This window comes from Elephantulus edwardii, unplaced genomic scaffold (assembly GCF_000299155.1).
Source record: "Elephantulus edwardii isolate Elephantulus edwardi_28Jun2011 unplaced genomic scaffold, EleEdw1.0 scaffold00123, whole genome shotgun sequence".
Lineage (NCBI taxonomy): Eukaryota > Metazoa > Chordata > Mammalia > Macroscelidea > Macroscelididae > Elephantulus > Elephantulus edwardii.
This window is the reverse complement of record NW_006399873.1, coordinates 6,812,529-6,828,905: the sequence shown is the minus strand read 5'-3', so window position 1 is coordinate 6,828,905 and position 16,377 is coordinate 6,812,529. Positions and strand designations below refer to the sequence as shown.

General features: G+C 36.7%; 1 protein-coding gene across 1 annotated transcript; it reads right to left on the bottom strand.

Annotated features, from left to right (window-relative positions):
• Positions 1 to 8,336: 8,336 nt before the first annotated feature.
• On the bottom strand, positions 8,337 to 9,157 carry LOC102875011 (60S acidic ribosomal protein P0-like). Its single transcript, XM_006893125.1, has one exon. It carries the CDS (start codon positions 9,155 to 9,157, stop codon positions 8,393 to 8,395), a length of 765 nt encoding a protein of 254 aa, XP_006893187.1. The 3' UTR covers positions 8,337 to 8,392.
• Between the last annotated feature and the right edge of the window lie 7,220 nt (positions 9,158 to 16,377).

The window sequence follows — 16,377 nt, the reverse complement described above, 5'->3', positions numbered from 1 at the left end:
CACTATGATTCGCAAACGACTCGACGGCACATAACAACAACAACAACAGGATGAATCTGTTTGTTTTCTTAGTTGTCCATAGTATATTCAATACTCTTCTCCAACACCACAGTTCAGAGGTATCAACTCTTCTTTTATCCTCTCTAGGCAGTGTCCAGCTCTCTGACACATGCCAAGTAATTGCAAAGACCATGGCCTATATCAGGTGCACCTTATACATTATAATTTTTAAAACTATTACATGTATATTTCATAAGCATGAATTTCAATTACAAATATTGTTAATTCTATAAAATAGTTGTAAAATTAATAAAATGTTCTTCAATGACTTTTAAAGATTTGTTTCGAATTTTCTTGAATTAAAATTAAAGGTATTTTTTGACAGTTCATTAATTGCTCTAATGACATGAATAATTAAAATATCTTTTTTTTTCAATCCTCAGGGTTTTATTGGGCAGACTGGGATGGGGAATAGGGGTTTCAATATCATTTTAAAGAATGTACCACAATGTCGGTCTGAATGATCATGGACTAGTAGGCTTTAATTTCCCTTGTTCCTTTTGTTTAATTTCCTTCTTATTAATAAAATAATAATTTTAATATAATTATGTACTTTAAGAGAAAGTTTGAATAATACGATAACTAATAATTGGGGAAAAATAATTTGACTTGTTTACGTAGTTCCTATTTTTTTTTATTCATCAACTATTAGTGAAAACATTTTATTAAAAATGGCTTTAGGTAATATTATTTATAAAAAACAATCAATAGGATCTGTTCCATATAGAATTTCATTAGGGAGACTAGATAATATAGAAATAACTACGCAAAGAAGAATTGGATGCCATAAAAAGAAGTGTAGACAAAACTATAACAAAATGAGGGAGCAATTATTTCATAACATTGGGATCAGGAAAGATTCTTTGCAAGAGGTGACATTTGAATCTCAATTTAATTTAAATAAAAGATATGAATAATGATTCCAGAGCAAAGGAAACTAAAGGGATGATAAAGATACTTAACATCATTGATGTTGTTGTTGTTGTTATGTGCCGTGGAGTCTCTTGTGACTCATAGCGACCCTATGTACAATAGCCCTAAACTCTGTTCTGTCCTGTGCCAATCACACTGTCTCTGACACACCCCTCTTGATTATAGTCTTAGAAATAAATTGAAATAACAAGATACTACTTTTCTTTTTTTTTTTCCCAATTCATTTTCTTCCAGTGCCTGGCGACTTGGTGATCTCCTTTTATTTACGACAAACTTCATTCTTGACAATTTTGTGGGGGCTTGAAAATGCTTTCAGATTTTGTACAGCATTTTTGACTGCAAGTTTTTCATATTATCTCTACTGCATTAGGCCTTTAATAGAAAATTCATGGAAAAATGATTGTCCATAGCTCTTAAAATAAACTCTTCTATAGCCTTTTTGAGAATTTTTGCTTGAAAAAAGTCCAGAATAAATAAGAAGACATTAAATGAATAGATATTGTATTGAAGCACATTCTCAGAGACTTCGCTTTTTAATGTTATAATAAATTATGATTAAGCAAGTAAATAACTTTGTTTTTAAAGTATCCTCAATATACTTTAATTTTAACCTATGACACAGTGAGTAATCATGTTTATGGTAAATATTTCTTTGAAATATTAAAATTATCAAAAGTGTGTGGAAGAATTTTTAGCAAAAATTAATTGGAAGAGCTTCATAGAATCTTATAATAAAGTTGCCTTTAACCATGCCTGAACCTTCAGGCAAACATCTGTGGGTATTTGTCTCCACATGTTCCAGCATGTTGATTTGAATTCAGTAAAAATTTAATAGCTTGCATTGAAACAGAAATTATCCTAAGGGAATCTGGTGGAACTACATATGAGAACAGCAGTATTTTATTTGTTTCTTTCATGATTATTTGTTCTGCTTTGCTATAGTAAATAATTATTCAAAGCAAACATTTTGTAAAAGTAAATCATTAGTATAATGAATGACCTAGAGAGGTGCAAGAGCACATAAAAATAGTTTTGCCTTAAAGAATAATGTGTTTTCATATTGGTAATTTGAATGTAAAATTTGAGCAAAAATTGTGATTATAATTGCTTTTTAAACTTGTGTTACAGCATCCATTAAAAAATCTGAGACATCTGAAATCATCATCCTTCTGACTCAAATACAATATAGTTTGTTGGGTTTTTTCTTCCCCACAAAGAAGAGAATAGAAGTGAGCATCAGTCACTTCTAACAGGAATACATTTTATTCTATAGAAACAGCTGTTCCTTGATGAACCATCTACCAAGAAGCCCAGTCTTTGTTTTTTAAAAAAGTTATAACCCAAACAGAAAGAGTTGGGAACCAGATGTTAAAATTGAGAGTGGTCTGTTTATTTTTGTTGAGAGTGCTGTAAAAATGTTAATGAGGTGTTTTTACATGCATTTCACTGTGATATTTGACTCTTTGATGTGCTTTCTATAATATTGTCCTGTTGTTTCTATGGGATGATAATATGTTAGATCGCTGACAAGTAAATAAACAAAGAATGATCTGTTATAAACTGAGTGCTGACCTTATACTGCAGGGAGATGAGTGACTAGGTTTTGCAGATAATTTAATTTTAATTTTGAAATACTATTTGTTTCTTCTCTATTGAATAATAATCTTTAAAAAAAACCAAGAAAAACCTACCAAAATATTAAAAAAACAAAAAGCAACTTATCAATAATTTACTCAACCAAAGAAACAAAGAGAATGCTGTGAAAAACCACTATTTCTCATTACTTGAATATTTTGATACTTATTCGTTGTCAATTCCCATTCATCTTAATAGATTTTAATTGAACATTTTGTATGTATTATTAAAAAGAGATTAATGCATATATAATATATTATCCTTATATGAAATTTTTAAAATTAACACTTGAATTTAACATTGTTCAAGTAATCCTCTGTTATGTTACCTTATTGGAGGTCATCTTTGTCTAAAGTTTAATGAATTTTTTCCATGTGCATTTACCTGACAATTCACAAGATATGTATCTAATTTTCTGAAATTATAGGTCACTTTGAAACTTAAATCTTCCCCATTCAAAATATATTAGAAGGTTTATTTATGCATATCACTAAGATTGGTATGGTAACTTGAGAAATAGGGGCAGGTGTATTGAAGTCAATGAGACTGGCTTAGGATAGAGCAGGAGTCAGATATAGGGTTATTATGAGTCACAAGATACTTGATGATACATAACAAGAAAACAATTATAATAAAATTAATAATATTAGCCAATTTAACTGGGTCCTTGTGCATTGCTTATTAAGAACCATATGTGAATTATCTTAATTAATCTTCAAAACCACCTAAGTAAATTCTTAATACTATTATTTCTATCTTTCAAAAGAAATAAAAAATAAGATTAAAAGCACTTTGGTCAAGGTAAAAATAACAATAAATAATGCCTTTATCTGCTTGGGTGGCACTTATGGTTTCTTTAGGGTAAATTCCCAGTAGTGGAATTGCTGGGTCAAATGGTATCTCTATTTGCAATTTTTTGAGAAAACACCATACAGCCTTCCATAGTGGTTGCACCATTTTACACTCCCACTAACAGTGAACAAGATTTCCAGTTTCTCCACAACCTCGCCAGCATTTGACATTTGCTGTTCTGCTAAATTTTGCAGTTCTTACTGGGGTGAGATGATATCCATACTTATTTTATTTGCATCTCTCTGAGAGATAGGGATTTTGAACATTTCTTCAAGTGTTTGTTAGCCATCTAAAGGTCTTCTTTGGTGAACTGTCTGTCCATATCCTGTGCCCATTTTTCAGTTGCGATATTTACCTTTATCTTGTTGTAGTGCTCAAGTATTCTATAAATTCTAGATATAAGTACCTTGTCTGACATGTCATTACCATTTCCCCCCCCAATCTGTGGCTTCCCTTTTTACCCTGTTGGAGAAATTTTTGGATGTGCATAAGGATTTGATTCTTAGAAGGTCCCATCTATCTATTTTATCTTCTCCTGGTTGTAGATTCTCCAGGATACTTGAAAGGCTGTTTATGTTGTGGATTAGGACTTCTTGAGCTCTCCCAAGCTTTTCTTTAATGAAGTTTATAGTCCTAGGTTTTAGTCCTAGGTCCATAATACACTTTGAATTGTGTTTTGTGTATGGAGTGAGGTGTGGATTTTACTTGAGTTTTCTGCAGACAGTTTTCCAATTTTGCCAAGACCATTTGTTAAAAAAGGCTGTTGTTTCTTCACTTAACTGATTTCATCTCCTTGTCAAAAATCAGTTAACCATAAGTAAATGGCTGATTTCTGGATTCTCAATTCTATTCCATTGATCTATGTGTCTGTAATTGTATCCGTACCACATTGTCTTGACCACCACAACAGTGTAGTAGGATTTGAAATCAGGGAGTGAGATGCCGCCTACCTTGTTTCTCTTTTTAAGGAGTGCTTTGTTCTTAATGTCCATAAAAACCAGAGAAAGAGAAAACTTTGACCTAATCTGGACAAACATACAGAATAAAATGAATTACTATGCCAAATAACAAAATTTAGAAATGTATAGAATATTCAAAATTTCTATGTAGTAGAAAAGATAGCAGGATGTCACATTTTATAAATTAGAATGCAAGCTCTTGGAGCACTAAAATCCAAATGGTGCTTCTTCCCCTCCGGGAATACAGCTGACTCCCTTGAGTAGATATTTTTATAAAGGCAACTCTGTCTGGATCACTTTTTCATATATCAACCTGAAATTTTGTGATTGTTTGATCACTTTTCTCCTACTTTCTACAACAGATAGTTCAAACATTCACTATACTTTTCAGATTTTCATGTCAAATCTTGATCCTTCTATTCTTAGTAGAGGACATTTTCTTCTGCTTTCAGGAATAATGCCAGCTCTTCCACAAATCTCTACCTATGCTTAGTAATGTATCTTTTTACACTGCCACTGAGATTTTATTCCATTGCTAACTTTTTCTTTTCTAAAAGGATTTTGTATAGTAAAAAGAGATAGCAAAAAGTAGAGAAAGCATACTTATTTTGTGGGTAATGAAATTATAAAACAAAATATGTATTAATAGTTTAATAAAATTTAAATTGTTTTATATACTTTTGTTCAAATCGCAGCAAAACGAGACAAAAGTTGAAAATTCACATTGATAAGATTGTTGTTGTTATATTCTATCAAGTCGCCTGCAACTCATAGAGACCCTATGTACAAAATTCATAACCCCTACCCTATCCTGTACCAAAACTATTGTCTCTGACACACCTACTCCCATTACTTCAGTCCCTGAAACAATCCATCTCCTCCAGGGTCGTCCTCTCCTGCGCTGTCCCTCTATACTCCCAAGCATAACATCCCTCTCCAAGGACTGGTCATTCCAAAGTATTTCAGATGAAGCTTCAGAATCTGGAAGTAGAGTCATCAACAATCTGCGTTATGCAGATGATACAACTCTGCTTGATAAAACTGAGGAGGACCTGAAGCACTTGCTGCAGAGAGTCAAGGACTGCAGCCTTCAATATGGATTGAAACTCAATGTTAAGAAAGCAAAGATTTCTCAAGACTGGACCAATTGGTAGCATTATTATGGATGATGAAGAGATTGAGATTGTTGACAGCTTCGGTTTGCTTGGCTCTACAATCAACATTCTGGTGCCAGCATCCAGGAAATTAAAAGACAAAGTGCATTGGGAAAGTCTGCTGTCAGAGAACTCTCCGAGGTACTGAAGAGCAATGATGTCAGTCTGGAGACTAAGGTGTGCCTTATATAGGCCATGGTCTTTGCAATTACTTGCTATGCATCAGAGAGCTGGACAATGACTAGGAATGATAGAAGGAGAGGTGATGCCTTTGAGCTTTGGTGCTGGAGAAGAGTATTGAATATACCATGAACTTCTAGGAGAACAAACAAGTTCGTCCTGGAGAAGGTGAAGCCAGGCTGCTCCTTGGAGGCAAGGATTCCAAAGCTCCATCTGACAAACTTTAGATATATTGCAAGGTGGGATCAGTCCTTGGAGAGGGACATCATGCTTGGGAGGGTGGAGGGACAGCACAGAAGAGGAAAACCCTTGATGAGGTGAATTGATTCAGTCACTGGGATAATGAGGATAAGTGTGTTGGAGACAATAATATTGGGAAGGTATAGGGCAGAGTTTAGGGCTATTGTACATAGGGTCACTATGAGTCTCAAGCGACTTGATGGAACATAACAACAATAATAAAAACCCCATTGATAGAATGGTATTAATAAATACGAATTATTTAAGCATATGGTGTAGTTGTAAAACTGACATCATGTTCCTCAGTCTGCAAAACTGGTCTTATTAACATAACCCTTAGGATAATTAAACATTATCAGTGCCTGTGTGGTGAGATGGTTCTTCATGGTGGTTTTGATTTCCATCTCTCTGATTGACAGTGATCTTAAGCATTTATTTGTGTGTCTGTTGATCATCCAAAGTTGATACTTCCTGGATCATTCAAAATTTTGCCTATAGCATCTCTCATTAATCCAGCTCATGGTTTGAATTTGTTTTTCAGCTCTTTAAGCTTGAGAAATGCTGAGTGAGTTCTTCACTTTTAACTCTTCACATTTGATTGTAATACTTTGCTTTGTCTGCCTTTTAAAATCTGTTCAGCTCTTTTAATTCAGCATTTCCTCATTTGTTTGGCTTCTCAATGTTCTACTTCAATTTTCAGTGTCTTTCCAACATTTTTTTTCTTCTCTCTCTTCTCTCTTTATAATTATTGTCTCATTGGAGAAGAGTTTTGAACATACCATGGACATTCAAGAAAACAAGTAGCTCTGTCTTAGAGATGGTCAAACCAATTTTCTCCTTGGAGGCTAGGATACACATACTTTTGGCACATGGTAGGAGGGACACATACTTGGAGAAGGATATCATGCTTGGAATGGTGGAGGGATGGCACAGGAGAGGAAGAACCTGGATGAGATGGATTGGTACAGTACCTGAGGTAATAGGAGTCGGTGTGTTGAAGCCAGTGAGACAGGCTCATGACAAGACAGACTTCAGAGATGTTGTACATAGGGTCTCTATGAGTAGCAGGTGACTCAATGGCACATAACAAGAAGCAGCAACAACATTGAAATAACATGTTCACTCAATTTCAGACTGGAAAAGTTGGTAGAAACCTTCAATTTTTTTCATCTTTGTCTTCTGCGGTTGGTGCATATATTTTAATAATAGTTGTATTAACATGATTTTCTTGTATGAGTATAGATAGTATCCTATTGCTCACAGCATTATACTTCAGGATAGATGTTTAAATACTCTTTTTGACAAGAATGTCCCACCATTCCTTTTCAATTTGTTGTTTCCAACATAGTCTATCATTGCCTGATTCAAAATGACCATAACTAATGAGTCCATAGACAAAATATTAAATGATGTAGGAACCATCAAAAAGTGGAGGGGATACATACAGTCTCAGTACCAAAAAGGATTAGTCAACACTGAACCACTTCATGAGACAGCAGGTGGCCTAGTGGTAGGAAGGTGCGCTGCAATCTCAAAGGTACACAGTTCGAATCCACCAGTTGCTCCATAGAAGATTAGACAATCTCCTCCTGTGCTATTAACTGCCTCTGAAAAGCCTCTGCAGGGTCGTGTATGGGTCTATTCCAACTCTATGGGAAATAACAATGATGATAAAACCCAATAATACGGAAGAAAGGAGTTCCACTTATATTGAAGGCATTGGTGGAAAAATAAGCCTCCAGGACTTGATGGAATATCAATTGAGATGTTTCAACAAGCAGTGAGCCCTCACTTGTTTATGCAAAGAAACTTGAAAGATTACTTTGTAAGTCACTGAGAGGAACTGATATTTGTGCCCATTCCAAATAAAGATATTCAACAAATACTGAAACGAACAAATCGTATCATTAATATCACGTGAATCTTGCTGAACAGAGATTTTAAAACAGCTGGCATTATTAATCAGCTGGAAACTGCCAGAAATTCGAGCTGGATTCTGAAGAGAATATTGAATGAGTCAGCTCATTTTTAAAGTAAGGAGCATGTTAGATGAAGGCAGAGAATAATGGAAAGATGTTTACTTGTGTTTTATTGACTACGCTCAGGCAATATTGTGTGAATAATGAATATATTGTACAGCACTCTTCTGTCAGTTTGCTGTACTGAGGTAACCTGGGTTTGCTATGATGCTGAGCCTTGTTGGGGTGTCAAGTGCCATAACAGTTACCCATGGTATACAGTGTTTGGTGGAGCTCCCAGTTTAAGACAGGTTTGGAAGCAGAAGTAGCATCCACTTTTTTTTTCTTTTTTTTTTTTTTTTATGAAGCCTTTATTTCCTTGTTTCATACAAAGCTGACCGAGTTGATGGCTTTTTGGTTTTTAGTCAAAGAGACCAAATCCCATATCCTCGTCCGACTCTTCCGACTCTTCCTTTGTTTCCACCTTGGCTGGGGCCGCAGCAGCAGGAGCAGCTGCGGTAGTGGCGGCGGCCACAGGGGCAGCAGTCACAAATGCAGATGGATCAGCCAGGAATGCCTTGACCTTTTCAGCCAATGGGAAGGTGTAGTCAGTCTCCACAGACAAAGCCAGGACCCGCTTATACCCATTGATGATGGAATGTGGTATTGAGGCCACATTTGGGTAACCAATCTGCAGACAGACACTGGCAACATTGCGGACACCCTCCAGGAAGCGGGTATGCAGGGTCTTCTCTGTGATGTCAAGCACTTCAGGATTGTAGATGCTGCCGTTGTCAAACACCTGCTGGATGATCAGCCCGAAGGAGAAGGGAGAGATGTTCAGCATATTCAGCAGGGTGGCCTCGCTGGCTCCCACCTTGTCTCCAGTCTTAATCAGCTGCACATCACTCAGAATTTCAATGGTGCCTCTGGAGATCTTAGTGGTGATGCCCAAAGCCTGGAAGAAGGAGGTCTTCTCGGGGCCCAGACCAGTGTTCTGGGCTGGCCCGGTAACCTCACACGGAGCAATGGCACCAGCACGGGCAGCAGCCGGCACCTTGTTGGCCAGCAGCATGTCCCTGATCTCTGTGAGATCCTCTTTCGTGAACACAAACCCCACGTTTCCCCGGATACGAGGCAGCAGCTTCCCCAAGGCCAGGTTGAGTATCCACTTCTTAATCAACATGTCTCTGGAAACTCTATGAACTTTGAGAAATGATGATAGTTCTAGAAGAGCTCCAAGTCTATTGTTCATACAGTCTCTATGAATCATGCTTGACTCAATGACAATTTACAACAACAACAACAACGACAATCTTTGTGGTGACCTTTTGTTCTATTCATGAATCATATCCTTGATGTTATCCTAGTTTCTCTGGTGTTCAATCATTTGTCTTTGATGCTTCAAACTGTCCTTGAGATAATTCTTAAATTCAGGTGGAATAGACTCAAGGTTGTATTTTGGTTCTGGTTATAATCTTCTTCAACTTCAATTTGAACTTGGATATAAGTAATTGATGATTTGTTCCACAGCGAACACCTGGTCTGTATTTAACTATTGATATTGAGTTTCTCCAATGATTATTTCCACAGATATAGTCAATTTTATTCCTGCTAGGACTGTAACGTCAATCTGGTTGCTATACAGACTGTAAAGTTGTCTTTTGTGTTTTTATTAAATGGTATTTACTGTAAAAATCACTGTTACCTTGTCTATACCTTCCTACTACATTTCCATCCTCGCTATTTCCAGCTTTAGCATTCCAGTGGCCAATATTTACTAATGCACCTTCATTTGGTGTTTAGTCAATTTCATACTGCAAATGTTGGTAGAAATCTTTTACTTCTTCCTTTTCAGATTTAGATTTTTGTGCATAAATTTAAATGATAGTCTTATTAACAGGTCTTCCTTGTATAAAAAGCTGAACTAAAGATTTTAAAAGGAATCTCAGGAATACAAAGAAAAATATTATAATAAAATGTACAAAGAGCCTGAGTAAGAAAATAAAAAACAACTTACTAGTTCAAAATTCCTTGGGCTGAAGGAACCGAAGAACAAATTCAATCATTGAGCTGCAATATTTAAAAATACTATGGACATAACATTGAATGAGAATCCCATTTATGTTTCTTTAAAATCATCCAGATAGGCTTTTCTCTAGAATTCTTTACTTTCTGCCAAGATCCATCTGCCATTGGTGATGAAGTTTCTTGTGCCATGAACTCTTCTACACCCTGCTTATATTTCTTTTAGTTCTCTGTTGATGTACTCTTCCAGTTATTTTTGTATAATCTTCAGCAGGATTTTACTTTCATGTAGCATTAGTAGTATTGTTCAATAATTTCCACATTTTATTGGGTCACCTTTTTTTGAGATGGGAATAGATATGAATCTCTTCCAATCAGATGGCCAGATAGTGGTCTTCCATATTTCTTGGCACAACCATGTATGCATATTTTGGCAGCATCTGTTTATTGAAATATGTCAATTGGTATTCCATCAGTTTCTGGGAATTTTGTTTGGCAAAGTCCTTCAGAGTGGCTTGCACTTCCTCCTTTATCATTATTTCTTGATCATATGTTGTTTCATGAAATTTTTCTATGAGCCAATTCTTTTCAGTATAATAACTTTATACTCTTTTCATCTTGCCCCCTTTTTAAAAAAATGTGATTTTAATGAAAATTTACAGAAAAGTTATATTTTAATCATTTATTATACATTTTCCTCCCTATCCCCTCAGTTCACATTTTTTTTACAAAAACATCATTCATTGTTTCATAATTTCCTTCCCCAAGCCCAGCTGATTTTGTTATGAACCTCTTATTCTGTATCATTGCCATACTTTCACTTTCTTTCACTGCTTCCTGGATAACTCAATATTCTGCCCATAGCATCCTTACATATTATAGCTCATGGCTTGAATTTGTTCTTCAGGTCATTTTGCTTAAGAATTGCCTAGTGAGTTCTGCCTTTGGATTTCCAGACTCCAGCTCCTTGAACATTTCATTATAATACTTTGCTTTGTCTTTCTGAGCTGACCTTTGACGTCTTCTATTCAGCTCCTTTACTTCTTTATTTCTTCTATTTGCTTTGGCTTCTTGGCTCTCGAATACACTATTGAGAGCCTCTTCTTACATTCATTTTAATCTTTTCTTCTTCCTCTATCTTTGTAATGACCTTCTGCATTCTTTGTGGATGATTCTTGACATCCTCCCATTGGTCATCTGATCTTCATTCATTAGTGTTCAAGGCCTCAAACCTGTTCCTGATTTGGTTTTTAAATTCAGGTGGGATAGACTCAAGAAGGATCTTAGCAGAAAACAAAGAGTACCAGAGGAATTTCTATCTGTGTTTCATTAGGAATGCAAAGGTATTTGTCTGTTGAGTCACAACAAAGTGGCTAACCTTGAGGAGAATGGGGATCCCAGAACACTTGATTGTGCTTATGCAAAACCTATACTTAGACCAGGAAACAGTCCTCAGAACAGAGCAAGGATACACTGCATGTTTCAAACTCAGGAAAGGAATACACTGGGGATGTGTCCTGTCTCCATAAGTTTTCGATCAATGTGCAAAACAGCTCATTCATGAGGCTGGGCTTTAAGAGAAGGAGTGTAGCATGAGGACTGGAAGAAGACACACCAAAACCTGTGTCATGCAGATGACACAATCTTGCTTGCTGAAACTTAGAAGGACTTGAAACACTTCCTGCTGAAGGCAAAGTATTGTAGCCTTCAATATGAATTGAAGCTCAACATCAAGCAAAGAAAGATTCTCACCTCTGAGTCACTTGTCAGCACCATGATAGGTAGAGAAGAGATTGAGGTTTTAACAGTTACAGCTTGCTCCACTCCACAATCAATAAACTGTGCACCAGCAGTCACAGAATCAAAAGATGAACTTTACTGGGAAAATCTGCTTTCAGGGACTTCTCCAAAGTATTGAGAAACAAGAATGTCAATCTAAATAAATATTAAGGTGCACCTAATCCAGGTCATGGTCTTTGCAATCACTTGCTATGCATCAGAAGGTTGGACAATGACTAAGGATGACAGGAGAAGAATCAATGCCTTTGAGTTGTAGTATTTCAAAAGAGTCTTGAACATACCACAGACTTCCAAGAAAACAAGGCTGTCTTGTAGAGGATGAAATCAAGTTTCTCCTTGGAGACTAGCATTTAGAAGTTTCACCTCACATACTTTGGGCATATGGCCTGGAGGGACCGATCCTTGGAGAAGGACGTCATGCTTGGAAGGGTAGAGGGACAATGCAGGAGAGGAAGATCCTGGCCAAGATGGAATGATACATTAACTAGAGGAATAAGGGTAGGTGTGTCAGAAACAGTGAGACTGGCTCAAGATAGGGCTGCTTTAAGAACTGCTGTACATAGGGTCACTATGAGTAATAGGTGACTCAATAACACAAAAAAATAAGTTAGGCTAATTGTCAATTCTTTCCTGTATTTTTATTTCTCACCTATATATTGTTGTTGTTGTCGTTGTCAAGGGTTGTCGAGTTGCAGGCAACTCATAGCAACCCTATGAACGTAAGTCCTGAACACCTCCTGTACAACTTTGGTCCTTTCTCCAGGTTCCTAGTGTTTCCAGAGGCAAGCTAGTATGGAAGTGGACACCACTCCTGCTTCCAAGCTTGTTTTAATCGGGGAGCTCCACCAAACACTTCTGCCATGGATGACCATTCCTGCATTTGACTCATCAGTGTCACAGTGTTCAGCTTCACAGAAACCTCGAGTTACCTCTGTACACCAAGTGGATACACCAGGGTTACACGACCAAGAAGAATGTTTCACCAAAAACAATTAAATCCCATAGAATTTTAAGCTAGGGCCTGGAGCAGACTCCACAGGCTCGACCCCACCCTTACTTACCCTTACTCTAAGGGTCAGGGCCTCCAATGCAGCTTTGAAAGCCAAAAGGACAGTAGTAACACACAACACAAAATATCCCAGAAACTTCCCTTGCCTGACTGACACCAAGAGGAGCAGCCATGGAGGCGCCAGTCGTCCCACCTGCTTAGCTGGTTGACTTCCAGGTTGGAGGAGACGCCAGTCCCCAAGCCTCGTCCACCTCTATATGGATGATCTATTTAATGAAGTGGCTTCCCCCCAACCGCCTTGTGTAGTGTCTTGTGTAAAAAGTCAGCTTGTTTGTTTACAACAGAGCTCTGAATACTTTTTCCCCCCCTTTCTTCTCAGCAAGGCCATATGAGAATCTTAAGATATTAGAACGTCAGTCTCTTCTTGCATTTGTAGCCATCTGTAACAGTGTGTTTAGTGGAGTACGTCTATGTCTATGTCTATGTCTTAAGTTAGGTACCAAAATTTTTGCTGATACTCAAATATTTTAAGAAGTGGCATATAATGAAAAGTCAAAGGTATTAAAGGAAGTAGTCCAAGCTGCACAGAAAGAATTTGTGACAAGGCACTAGGAACTGACAGAATTACAATTTGAGTGTTTTTAAAATGCAGGACTGGGGGTGCTTATACAGGTGTGCAAAAAAAAAAAAAAATCTAGAAAAGTGGCAAATTCATTGGTGAAAAAAAAGTACGTATTTTTCAGTCCCAAAACTTGCAGGATTTCTGACTAAGGGTGAGTAACCATCTTTTCTCAAAACAAGCTCCTTTGTTTTTCCATCTTATCTTTTTTTCTAGGGGCAAGATAAAAAGCAAAACAATTAAATGCACAACATTTTAATCTGTATCTAAAAGGCAATCTTTTCCACAGGGCCAATTTGAATCCAAACAAAGTATCAGTCAAATGAGAATAACTAATCAGAGATCTTGCTCAGTATTATATTTTGCTAATTAGGCAAAAATATGAAGAAAGATATTTTTCTTGTTCATCAGTGAAAATGCTAAGGTAATTTTTTTTCCTTATACAATACACTTTGCCTTAAGTTGCTACTTGTTGTTGTTATATGTCATTCAGGTGCCTGTGACCCATAGTGACTGTGTGTACAATAGCCATAAGCCCTGCTCTATCTTGTGCTGATTTTTACTGTCTCTGATACACCTATCCCATTATCCCAGTCACTCAACCAATCTATCTTATCAAGTGTCTTCCTTCTACACTACCTGTCCACCCTCCCAAGGACTGGTCCCTCCTTGCAACATGTTCAATGTACATCAGATAGAGGTTCAGAATCCTTGCCTCCAAGGAGCAGCCTGGTTTAACCCTCTCCAGGACCAACCTGTTTGTTCTCTGAGCAGTCCATTCAATACTCTTCTTCAAGACTACAGGTCAAAGGAATCAATTCTCCTGTCATCACTAGTCATTGTCCAGTTCCCTGATGCATAGCAAGTGATTGCAAAGACCATGACCTGTATCAGAAGCAACTTAGTCTCCAGACTGACATTGCTCTTTGGAGTACTTTGGAGAGGTCTCTAACAGCAGACTTTCCCAAAGCAATACATCTTTTAATTTTCTGGCTGCTGGTGCCAAGAGGGTTGATTGTGAAGCCAACCAAACTAAAGCTAGAGTCAATTATAATGTGAAATTGTTGCCAACTTACAAAGGAAAAAAATTCTCAATAAAAAATAAAACAACTAAAGTGATCTTTTTAAAAAACAAATAAACTCAATTTTACCTAACTTTAAGTATTCCTACTTTGTTTGTCATAAGTAATTTTGTTGTCGTTATGCTGTGGAGAGTCACCTGTGATTCATAACGACCCTTTAATAGCCCTAAACTCTGCTCTATCCTATGCCAATCTTACTATCTCTGATACACCCACTCCTGGTACCTCAGTCACTGAATCAATCCTCTCCTGTACTGTCCCTCCACCCTCCTAAGCATGATGTCCTTCTCCAAGGACTGATCCCACCATGCAACATATCCAAAGTATATCAGATGAAGCTTCAGAATCCTTGCCTCCAAGGAATAGCCTGGCTCCACCCTCTCCAGGATGAATTTGTTTGTTTTCTGAATAGTCCATGGTAGATTCAATACTTTTCTCCAGCACCAGCAGCTCAAAGGCATCAATTCTCATTCTGTCATCCTTAGTCATTGTCCAGCTTTCTGATGCATAGCAAATAATTGCAAAGACCATTCTCTGAAGTTTTTAGGAATCTTACCATTTATATGCTACTAGAAAGATTAGACCAGAATAGCTGCCATTTTGTTTCTCAGAAGCTTCTCTCTCCTTTGAAGAAGGAAAGAACTAATGGAGAAATACCACTTTTGTCTATATTATTTTTAAAGAAATCTCTCATATCATCAAGCAGTGTATTTCAGTTTGAGATGATGTAATTTCTATTCCTATATCCTACTTGCTGACAAGTCCCTCATTATACATTATTTAGAAACCACATTTCCCTTTTAAAAGAAAAGGCTTTTGTGGTGTCACATGTGAAGTAGTACACTACTTTTAAAACTAAGTTTTAAGAATTTTTTAAGGGTTTAATTTTGTCAATATTTTCATTGCCAAAAAAAGAGTAATTCAGTTGGGTTTTTTTTAATAATAATTTGTTTGTGGAGTCTAGATTCAGATTCGCTATCCTCCCTTTTCACTTAAAAATACTTAGCAGCATCCTTGCTTTCTAATGATACTTAACTCCCTCACCCAACTCATCATATTTGACAAATTAAGAATTAACCCCATACATTGCAAGGTGCTCAATATGCAGGAGGAAATGTACCCCTTTTGAAGAGAGTTCTCTGTGAAATATCCCAGATACATCATATGAACATATTAATTGTGCTCATATGTATTCTATATCTAGACAAAGCTATTGTCTAATGGAGCAAGGCAACTCTTCATGGTTTAAAATTAGGGAGGTTGTGCATCAGGGTTCTGTCTTTTGTGAAACTGGAGTCTATGAAGGAGACTGTGGCATCAGGATTAGAAAAGAATTAATCTATAACAGATTATATGCAGTTGGCACAACCTTGTTTGCTGAAAGGGAGGAGAACTTGTAATAATTGCTGCAGAAGATAAGTAACTACAGCCTTCATCACAGATTATATGTTAACATCCAGAAAAAAGGTTTTCACCACTAGGCCAATATGCAACATCATGAAAGAAGGAGAAAATATTGCAGTTGCCAATGATTTAATCTTACTTGAACGAACAATCAACACTTTTAGTACCAGTAATCAGAAGATTAGGAGTTGTTTGAATTAGGCAAGTCTACTGTCAGAGACATCCAAATTTCCAAAGAGCAAGAATATCAGTTTGAAAACTCTCATGTTCCTGCTTCAGGCCAATATGTGTTCAGTCACTTGCTATGCATCTGAGAGTGTGACAATTAATAAGAATAACTGAGGAATTGATGTATTTTTTTTCCTTTTTGGACAAATTGCCCTGGGAAAATCAGCTGTCAGGGATCTCTCCAAAATACTAAGAAGAAAGAAATGTCCTTCCAGAGATCAAGGTGCACCTGATCC